At 44.9% G+C, this 11,109-nt stretch overlaps 1 protein-coding gene across 1 annotated transcript; it reads right to left on the bottom strand.

Annotated features, from left to right (window-relative positions):
- Positions 1–3,422: 3,422 nt before the first annotated feature.
- Positions 3,423–10,888, bottom strand: LOC135101042 (uncharacterized). The gene is made up of 6 exons (XM_064004616.1): positions 10,799–10,888; positions 9,169–9,284; positions 5,060–5,374; positions 4,681–4,920; positions 3,997–4,549; positions 3,423–3,851 (listed from the first exon to the last, which is right to left on the bottom strand). Exons 1-6 carry the CDS (start codon positions 10,886–10,888, stop codon positions 3,423–3,425), a joined length of 1,743 nt encoding a protein of 580 aa, XP_063860686.1.
- Positions 10,889–11,109: the final 221 nt, after the last annotated feature.

Genomic DNA, 11,109 nt, shown 5'->3' with positions numbered 1-11,109 from the left:
CAGGACGGAATCTTCACCATGTTGTACAATAAGAGAGAGAGAGAGAGAGAGAGAGAGAGAGAGAGAGAGAGAGAGAGAGAGAGAGAGAGAGAGAGAGAGAGCCCACAAATAGCCTTCGCTTGGTAAGATTTGCGTATTCAGAACCACCTCGAACTGGTGAAGAGTGGCCCCGCAGCGGTCAGGGTTGTTGTGTACAGAGGAGGCAAGACAAGCCGGCCTGGCCTCCATCTGCTGCATCTTCAGCTTCCTTCCAGCTCATTCTGTTGCTATGCTCAAACTACAGATCCGTGATGCTGCCGGCAATGGACATGTGCTTATGTCATCTTATGGAAAGAAGGGAGGAGGGCACGGAAGAAAAGGAAAAGTGAAAAAAAGGACATGAATAAACGAAAGCATGAAATTCAAGTCAAAAGGTAGAGAGAGAGAGAGAGAGAGAGAGAGAGAGAGAGAGAGAGAGAGAGAGAGAGAGAGAATATATATATATATATATATATATATATATATATATATATATATATATATATATATATATATATATATATATATATATATATATATATATAACGTATATACTGTTATTAAAAACACAAATCATTAAAAACCGATTACATACATTTCAAATAACTAGAGTATATTCTTTAAACGTCTCAACAGAACCCAAGTATTACCGTACTGCTTGCGCAGGAAGTCTTATACTGACAAGACTCACATAAAAATGTTGTGTCGAATTTGAATGAAGTTGTTTGGCAACAATCTTAAAGCCATTACAGGTCGTCATCGACTTACGATCTATTCATCTCACGACTTACGTCAGCAGCTGATCGCAACAAATGGATTTAGTAAGCACTCCTCCTCCTCCTCTTCTCCCTAACCGCGTAAATCACCACACTAAATGTCCAAAGAAAGACAAAAAAAAAAAAAAAAAGCAAAATTAATTGAATAAAATAAAGGTTGAATTTGTATACGATGTGTAGAATGATGTTAATAGTTCAGTACAGTACCGAGATAGTGGTGGTACAATGGTTATGGCAATAACAAAGCAAATAGTGATACAATAATATATATAACTTAGATAGTTATAATATCATTGTATGTATATTTATACTATATGTACAATATATGTATCGAATTATTGCATAGGTCGACTTACGACGAAGTCGACTTATAACCTGTCGGTCAGAACCGACAGGTTATAAGTCGTAAAGTCGACGAAGACTTCAGATGGTCGACACTCATGTAGTCATTTAAATGAAAAAAAAAATGTCTAATTCTCTAACAACTCAGTAAATTTTCACCACGAATATATCGCCTTACAGTTTTATACTTTCTTTTATTTCTTCATTTTTATAATCTGAGATCTTTGAGGTGTCCTTATGATTTATTTAGTTTAGTTTAGTTTACTTAGTTTTCCCCATAAGCACGAACATTAACACTGTAGTACGTAGTATCCAAGATTCGAACGTACAGATGAATTAAACTGTAGACAAATTTTAAAAATTTTACTCAGGTTCAAAGATACTATAGCATGTTTATTTTTATCTCGTAACTTGTTAGCTGATTTATTTTTTTCCCTGGTGATTCAGTTTTAGGTTTTTGAAATTCTGACTACAAGGTCTTTACTTGGACACCTTTAGAGGGCGGAGTATCATTCATGATTCGTTTTTGTTTTCTATGTTTTATAATTAGTTTGACGTTTACATATATGCCCCGGTAAGGTTTTACATATTGTTGCAAAGCTGTTTGGTGTGAGGGGGAGTGGGAGGACAACTATGACGACGAGGTGTTGATGGGGAGAAAAATGAACAGAAAAGTGCTAGTGAACAAGGAAGGAAGAGACTAAAGAAGGGACTGGAGAATACAAGGGAGGAATAGACTGAGGGAGGGAAGGTGAATTGAAGGTCAGGACCAAGGCAAGATACTTTAAAGGCAGTGATAAGGAAGAAGTGTTGCTGACTGGAATGATAAGAGTTTTTCCAAGTGACCACCGGACTGTGGTGGTGGTGGTACTACTGGTGGTGGTGGTGGTCAGACGCGTCAGACCGGTGATGTAATAGATAAACAAGATGTAGTGGTACTACGTAGTGTTGTGTAACCTTTCCATTTAAGCCTCTGTGATTTTAGCCAGTGCAGCACAAAGGTCGTCGCAACCTTCTCCACTTCCTCCATCGGTTGCTCGTCTAATTCGTGCCACCAAAGTAAAATTTCTCACATCTCATACCACAACAAGGTCCCCTGTGTACTTTGCCTTATTATAACACCTACAGTGATATCAGTTACCTGCATCAAGCGATAGGAAGCAGAAAATATATACGTATACTTGTGTAGGGTTAATCATTCCAGCCTAAGACATCGCAATGAGCACGTGGAAACTGCGAGGGTGGCTGGTGTGTGGAGGAGGGATGAGGGATGGTGACGCAGCAGCGTATAGTGCAAACACTGCCCGAGGAAGGAGGGAGTTCCTGCTGTGAAACGCGTAGCTGTCCAGAAAACAATGTGTCTGTAGACAGGAGGGGAAAAAATGGTGTGTATGTGTGTATGTGTGTGAGTGTGTGTGTGTGTGTGTGTGTATGTGTGTGTGTGTGTGTGTCTGTGTGTGTGTGTGTGTGTGTGTGTGTGTGTGTGTGTGTGTGTGTGTGTGTGTTTTGCCACGTCGTCCACTGCATTCCTCATTGGTTTTGCATGAACGTGCTAGCGGCAGTCCAACAATTATTTTCATCCAGAGATGGGACAAAAACTTAAGATTCTGAGCAGACAGCCATTCTCACAAGGATAAATAAATAAATAAATAAATAATCTTTCACTCCTACCGCTGCTGTGCTGGTCCCGCTGGTAGTGATGGTGGTGGTGGTGCTGTGCTGGTCCTGTTGCTGCTGCTGTGCTGGTCTTCCTGATGATATTAAGCTGCTCCTGCTGTTACTGCTGTTGCTGCTGCTGCTGCTCATGCTCTGCTGGTCCTGCTGCTGCTGCTGCTGTGCTGGTCATGCTTCTGCAGCTATTTATGCTGATCGTGCTGCTTCTGCTGCTGTGTTGGTCTTGCTACTGCTGCTGTGCTGGTATTGCTAATGCTGCTGTGCTGGTCCAGCTGCTGCTGCTGTGCTGATTCAGTTGCTACTACTGTGCTGATGTTGATGCTGTGCTGCTCCTGTTGCTGCTGTTGCTGTGCTAGTCCTACTCCTGCTGTTGCTGTGCAGGTCTTGTTGCTGCTGTGCTCGTCCTGCTGGTGCTACTGTGCTCGTACTGATAGTGCTGCTGTGTCCGTCCTGCTGCTGGTGCTGCTGTGTTCGTCCTGTTGTTGGTGTTGCTGTGCTAGTCTTGCTGCTGGTGCTTCTGTGCTCGTACTGCTGGTGCTGCTGTGTTTGTTCTGCTGGTGCTGCTGTGTTTGTCCTGCTGCTGCTGCTGCTGCTGCTGTGCTGGTCCTGCTGCTACTGTTGCTGCTGCTGTGCAGGTCCAGGTGATGCTGATATTCTGGTCCTGCTACTGTTGCTGCTGCTGTGCTGATCCTGCTGTTGCTGTGGTGGTCCTGCTGCTGCTGCTGCTGTGCTGATCCTGCTGCTGCTGCGCTGGTCGTGCTTCTGCTGTGCTGGTCCTACTGCTGCTTTTGCTTCTGTGCTGGTCCTACTGCTGCTTTTTGCTGCTGTGCTGGTACTGCTGCTGTAGCAGCTGCTGCTGCTGTGCTGCTCGTGGTTCTGGTGCTGCTGTGCTGGTCCTACTGCTGCTGCTGTGCTGATCCTGCTCCTGCTGCTTCTGCTGCTGTATTGGTCCTGTTGCTGCTGCTGTGCTGTTCCTACTGCTGATGCTGTGCTGGTCCTGCTCCTGCTGCTTCTGTTACTGTACTGGTCCTGTTGCTGCTGCTGTGCTGGTCCTGCTCTTACTGCTTCTGCTACTGTACTGGTCCTGTTGCTGCTGCTGTGCTGGTCCTGCTGCTGCTGCTGCTGCTCTACTGGTCCTGTTGCTGCTGCTGTGCTGGTCCTGCTCCTGCTGTTTCTGCTGCTGTACTGGTCCTGTTGCTGCTGCTATGCTGGTCCTGCTGCTGCTGCTGCTTCTGCTGCTATACTGGTCCTGTTGTTGCTGCTGTGCTGGTCCTGTTGCTGCTGCTGTGCTGGTCCTGCTGCTGCTGCTGTGCTGGTCCTCCTGCTGCTGTGCTGGTCCTGCTGTTGCTTCTGCTGCTGTGCTGATCTTGCTTCTGCTGTGCTGGTATTTCTGCTGCTTTTGTGCTGGTCCTGCTGCTGCTTTTGCTGCTGTGGTCATTCTGCTGCTGCTTCTGCTCCTGTGCTGGTAATGCTGCTGTTGCTGTGCTGCTCCTGTTTCTGCTTCTGCTGTGGTGGTCCTGCTGTTGCTGCTGTTATGGTCTTTTTGTTGCTGCTGTACTGGTCCTACTCCTGTTGCTGTTGTGCTGTTCCTGCTGCTACTGCTGTGCTGGTCCTGCTGCTGCTGCTGCTGCTGTGTTGGTCCTGCTGTTGCTGCTGTTCTGGTCTCGCTTTTTCTGGTGTGCCGGTGCTTTTGCTGCTGCTGTGCTTGTTCTTCTGCTGCTGTGGTGGTCCTGCTGTTGCTGGTGTTGTGCTGGTTCAGGTGCCACTGCTATGCTGGTCCTACTGCTGCTGTGCTGGTCCTGTTGCTGCTGTTGTGCTGGTCCTCCTCCTCCTGCTGCTGCTGTTGCTGTTCTGGTTCCGCTGCTGTTACTGGTGTGCTGGTTCTGCTGTTGCTGTACTGGTCCTGCTACTGCTGTGCTTCTGCTGTGGTGGTTCTGCTGTTACTGCTGTGTTGGTCATGCTGCTGCTGCTGCTGCTGTGCTGGGCCTGCTGCTGCGGTGCTGGTCCTCCTGCTGCTAATGTGCTGGTCCTTCTGCTCATGCTGCTGTGCTTGTCCTGCAGCTGCTGTGTTGGTCTTTGTGGTGGTGTTGCTGTGTTGGTCCTGCTGCTGCTGATGATGATGATGTGCCAGTTCTGCTGCTGCTGCTGCTGCTGTGCTGGTGCTTCTGCTGCTAGGCTGGTCCTGCTGCTGCTGCTGCTGCTGTGCAGGTTTTGCTGCTGCTGTAATTCTTGTTCTGCTGCTGCTGTACTGGTCCTGCTGCTGCTGTTGTGTTGGTCCTGCTGCTGCTACTGCTGCTGCTGTTGCTTCTGTGCTGATCCTGTTTCTGATTCTGTGTTTATTCTGCTGCTGCTGTGCTAGTCCTGGTGCTGCTGCTGTGTTGGTCCTGCTGCATCTGTTGCTGTAATGCTGGTTCTGCTGCTGTTGATGCTGCTTTACTGTTCCTGTTTCTGCTGCTGTGCTGGTGCTGCTGGTGCTTCTGCTGGTGCTGGTCCTGCTGCTGCTGATGTGCTGGTCCTGCTTCTGCTGCTGTGCTGGTCCTGCTGCTTCTGTGCTGGTCTTTCTTCTGCAAATGTGATGGTCTTGTTGCTGTTGCTGCTCTGGTAGTCCTGCTGCTGCTGGTGCTGCTTCCGTTATTGTTGTAGTAGTAGTAGTAGTAGTAGTAGTAGTAGTAGTAGTAGTAGTAGTAGCAGCAGTAGTAGTAGTAAAAAAAAAGTATCAAAACTTAGAGCGCTCAGTGTACATTATATTAGTTTCCCTCTTAAAACACAGTTTTCTTTCGTGTAAATTTTAAGGTGAACTTTCTCATACTGCTATGCAAGTAGTAGGTACAGCGAGGGAATGGAAGAATCCTACACTTTTCGCAATGTTCAGTGTGAAGATTGTGTGATGATTTGGTATGTTTGGCTCCCGTTCCTTCGCCAGACTCGAACATCACAGTGAAAGTAAAGAAGCTTGATCGCTATGTAATGCACGCTGGTAAGGTTAGATAAGGTTGCACAACGCAGGACTACCAATATAACTCTCTCTCTCTCTCTCTCTCTCTCTGTGTGTGTGTGTGTGTGTGTGTGTCCGTTAAGCTAAAGTAGGATAAAGGAAAGGAAAGGGATGAGCAGGCTGGGGAAAGGAGGAGGAGGAGGAGGAGTACATTGGATAACATAAGAGAAACAAATTTCAGTAAATATTTTGTTTTGTAACGATTAGCGAAAAAAGAAAAAAAAATCAGCTTAAACACTATACATTATGTCTAGTATGTGTGGGAGAAGAGCATATAGCAGAGCACGGAGCATGAGGAGGAAGAGGAGGAGGAGAATGAGGAGAATAAGGAGGAGGAGGAGGAGGAGGAGGAGGAGGAGGAGGAGGAGGACGAGGAGGAGGACGAAATCACGGAGCAGTAAAGAATAGAGACGAAAAACATAACAAGAACAGGAACAAGTAGGTAACAAAGATTGCAGAAGAGTGAGAGAAGATAGACGAAGACTGGGAGGAGGACGGGACGGGAAACGGGGGAGAACAGTGAGATTTAACGATGGTGGAGAGAGAGAGAGAGAGAGAGAGAGAGAGAGAGAGAGAGAGAGAGAGAGAGAGAGAGAGAGAGAGAGAGAGAGAGAGAGAGAGAGAGGAGGCGGAGAAAGCTTGATCACAGGAGTATTCTAAGGCTCCGAGCTTCCGCCTTCAGAGTTCTCAAATTCCAGGGAAATTGCTTTGCTCAACCTACTGGTAAAGTGTGAGCCTAAGTTTTATTATAAATCAGTGTTTGTGTAGATAGCGTCTTCATAGATGTATTCAAGGCGGTGTATACAAGCACACACAAGTGTGTGTGTGTATACACACACACACACACACACACACACGATGTCAAATAATGAATATCTAGCATCAAAATTTCACTAATTTACTACGAAACTTTGTACTGAGAACGAATAATGTTCCAGTAATCCATATATAAATACAATCCAATAATTTCAGAGTAACAAATGAAATTATAGCACGGAAATAGTTTGAGTAATTTCTTTTTGTAATAATTATTTTCTTTGGGGATAAATTTTTCTTTTTAGTTTACAGACGATATTTGCGTTCAATTTATCTAGTTCTGATTATGAGATAAAGTTTGTTTTATGAGTGAGTTATGAGTAAAGTTTTCTTCATAGTTTTATGAGAAAATAACTTAAGTTCAGCTTTTGTCATAAGTGGTTTAATGCGGGAGGAGGAAGAGGAAGAAAAGAAAGAAAGAAGAAAGAAGAAGAAAGGAGAAGGAGGAGGAAAAGAAGAAGAAGAAGAAGAAGAAGAAGAAGAAGAAGAGGAAGAAGAAGAAGAAAAAGAAAAACAACAACAATACTCCATCCCGCCCTCCACCACCACCACCACCACCACCACCACCACCACCACCACTACCACCACAACAACAGCATTAACAAGATAACAGCACTTACGCCCACCTACAACATCGACAACATCCTCACCACCACCACCACCACCACCTCGCTTCAGATCATTACAATCATAAGTGAAGTAGCAAACACACATCCACCCACACACCCACTAATACTACAACTACTTACTACTTACTACTACTACTACTACTACTACACGTAATCTCCCTTCACCATCTTTCTCTTTCGAAACGGATTGTCCTTAATTAAGTCGGTTTTCCTAACATTCACTTCTGGCTCAAATCCTTGTTTTTAATTTCCTGCGCGTTGGCGGCGGCGGCGGCGGCGGTGGTGGCGGTGGTGGTGGTGCGTCTCCATGATGTTGTACGGATTACACTTCAATGGAGCGTTTGCAGAAAGTTTATTTTTGACTAACCCAAACCCCAGAGAGAGAGAGAGAGAGAGAGAGAGAGAGAGAGAGAGAGAGAGAGAGAGAGAGAGAGAGAGAGAGAGAGAGAGAAAATGATGTGTTATTTAGGTATTAACTGCTCCCCGCCGTCTACACGCACGGCGGGGAAAAATATCCCCTACAGACCGTAAAAAGAAGCATCTATATTGGAAATTTTTGACATTCCAAGCGTGTCTGCGGGCGAACTTGTGTGGAGGAAAGGAGCCGCGAGCTGTCTGTCCCCGCGGAGTAATTTACTGGTGGTGGTGGTGGTGGTGGTGGTGGTACCGGAGCGTTACGGTGGATAGTTGGTGGTGATGGTGGTAACAGTGGTGGTGCTGTTACTGCTGCTACTATTTCTACTGTTATTACTACTATTACAACAACAACAACAGCTACAACTACAGCTGTTACTACTCCTACTACTACCACCACTACTCTTACTACTACTTATACTGCTACTATACCTTTTTAAACTCCAGGAAAAAAAAATGCAGAAAACAAAGAAAACACCCCCCTCGCACAAATAACAACAACAACAACAACAACAACAACAACAACAAAACGATACCAATTAAGACACCTTCACTTTTTTCTAACCACAATAAAATAAATCAATAACACAAGAGAAAATTAATAACACACGAAAAACAACACACACACACAGACACACACACAGAGAGAGAGAGAGAGAGAGAGAGAGAGAGAGAGAGAGAGAGAGAGAGAGAGAGAGAGAGAGAGAGAGAGAGCCATATTAAAATCAATCTCCCTCGACGCAGGACAAGACTGGTGGCACTTCTTGTAAACAACAGCACCTTCTCGTAATGACCGTGAACTTAGCTTAATTAATGTCATATGCTGGGACGTAAACAGCGATGATGGTTCGTCCAGGAGGTGGCTGCGTAGGTCCAGATGCTGCGTAAGTCAGTGAGGTGCATCATCTTGGATTACAATAACAGACTACACGGAGACGAGGAGGAGGAGGAGGAGGAGGAGGAGGAGGAGGAGGAGGAGGAGGAGGAGGAGGGATGACGATGGGAGAGGGAAGAGGTGGAGTACAGATGTTTGGTTGATCTTAAAAGTTAGGATGATAGAGAGAGAGAGAGAGAGAGAGAGAGAGAGAGAGAGAGAGAGAGAGAGAGAGAGAGAGAGAGAGAGAGAGAAAGGTAAAGCTTATAATATACTGATGGGTGAGAGATTACAGCTTCACCCTTCTCTCTCCTGCATGCCGATCAGTGGTGACCATTCCGTTAGAAATAAAACATTCCCATTACTCAACTCCTTCCAACTTCACCACTTTCTTATAATGCCGTTCTTTTCCTTTCCTTCCTTTTGACCCTCCTCTCCCTCCTCCGCTTTTTGCCTACAATTCTACTTATCTATCCATTCGATTCTTCTTCCCTTCCTTTTATTCAGTTATTGTCTACGATCCTATTTCTCTTACAATCCTTGGTTTCTGTTTCTCTCCTTTGTTATGCTCCTTTCCTCCCTCTGATTACTACCTACAATTCTATTTCTCTTGTTATCCTTGGTTCCTACTCCTCTCCTTTCTCTTCCACCATCTCCACTTCCTCCCCCTCATCCTCCTCTGGCTTTCGCTCCTCGCTCGCTCGCTTCCCAATCTCCCTAGGGATGAGAGCGCTAATGAGGCCCACCTGAGGTAAGCAGATTAAATTGATGAACACTTTGTTTGGAATAATCAAGTTACCCAACTCGCAAAGCTTGGAGTCCCCCTGCGCAGGAGCGGCGAGGCACTGTGCACCTGCCAGACGTGGGATTCACAAGGTAACAACTACGACAGTCACAGGCAATGAGATATGAGTCGCGGTCTGATGAGGAATGGAAGGCTGGCGGGGCTCTGGGGAATGCGGCCTTATCTGCATCTCCTATTGGTAATGACTGATTGATGACCTTTGTGGCTGAGGTGAGGTAAGGTGAGGTGAGGTAAGGTGAGGTGTCTCTCTCTCTCAGTTGCGTTTCACAGGTAAAGGGTTAAAAATTTCTAGTGGTCGTATTTTTTTTCTATGTTCTTTCTCTTCAAGTACTAGCAGTTTGTTTTTCGTTCTTTTTCATTTACTGTAAGTGCCTGTGAACCCTTTGTACAGTGTTTGGTGTGCTGTAAATTGAAACATCTCACAGTGAAAGGATTGAAAAATTTCCAGTGCTGTTAGTTTATCTATTTTTTTTGTTCAATAAATCGTTTGGTGTTACTTAAATGAAGAAACAAAGCGTCATATAATAATTAGAAGACAAAGACTTAATTACTACTACATTTGTCTGTGGTTTATATGTGAGTGATGTGGAGAGAGAGAGAGAGAGAGAGAGAGAGAGAGAGAGAGAGAGAGAGAGAGAGAGAGAGAGAGAGAGAGAGAGAGAGAGAGAGAGAGAGAATAAAAGTCATGGGATGGAGATTAGCAGAAAATGAAGTAACTCGGGCGCAAAAGGAATAAGATTTAATACATTCAGGAATACGAAGGAATGTAAATATCAAAGCGTAAAAAGAAGACAATGAAGAAGACAAGGGAAAAATAAAAAGATGCAGAGAATTATGAAGGATCGAAGGAGATAAAGAAGGATGTGGAAACTTTTACTTCAAAGCCAGACAAGAGAAAATGAGGAAAAACTCCGATAGAAAAGCAAAGAACAAAAGGAGAAGTGAACAGAAAAAAAGAAATGAGAAATGCGGCAGCAAGAAGAAGAGGGGACGAGAAAATGATAATGGTGATGATGATGATGATGATGATGATGATGACGATGATGATGATGATGTCGGTAATGAAATGGTGGTTAGGTGAGAAAAGTAAACTATGTAGTATTCCCCCCCCTCTCTCTCTCTCTCTCTCTCTCTCTCTCTCTCTCTCTCTCTCTCTCTCTCTCTCTCTCTCTCACTCACAAATTCTAACTGCCTATTATTGAAGAAAAAATCGTGTAAAATCTTCGCATGATCTTTACGAGAAAACATATTTGCAAAGAATGAATCGAAACACCTCCCTCCCTCTCTCCTCCTTCACTCTCGTCCTCCCACAAAAAAAAAAAAAAAAAATAAGAAGGAAAGCGAAATGAGCAAAATAAAAAGGCTCGAGATGCCGATGCACAGAAAAAAACAGAGGGAGAAAAAAAAAATCACAGGAAGATGGAAACAACGGAGTAACAGTAAAAGATGATTCACGGGCAGAAACATTAATCGTAGCAATGGAGGGACACGGGCAATGCTGGACAACTCCCGCTTACGTAGATAAAACTGTGATGAGGGAGCCATTGGTGTCCAGGACCTGACTCACTGCCTGGGTTGGGTTAATGCAGGATTCAGGAAACCCTCGTCGTCTCAAAGCTTAACGCAGCAAGTAACACCAGCACGGGTAGAGAGTATTAACTGTCACCCTTTCTTCTCCGTTGGGCTCCTCCGATCACAATCTCATATCTGTATCTTGTCCTATCGCTCCAATCCCTCCTCAGGATCCCCCTAAGCGAAGGTGCCTC

This window comes from Scylla paramamosain, chromosome 6 (assembly GCF_035594125.1).
Source record: "Scylla paramamosain isolate STU-SP2022 chromosome 6, ASM3559412v1, whole genome shotgun sequence".
NCBI lineage: Eukaryota > Metazoa > Arthropoda > Malacostraca > Decapoda > Portunidae > Scylla > Scylla paramamosain.
The sequence above is the reverse complement of the archived record's forward strand: the minus strand, read 5'-3'. Positions and strand labels throughout refer to the sequence as shown.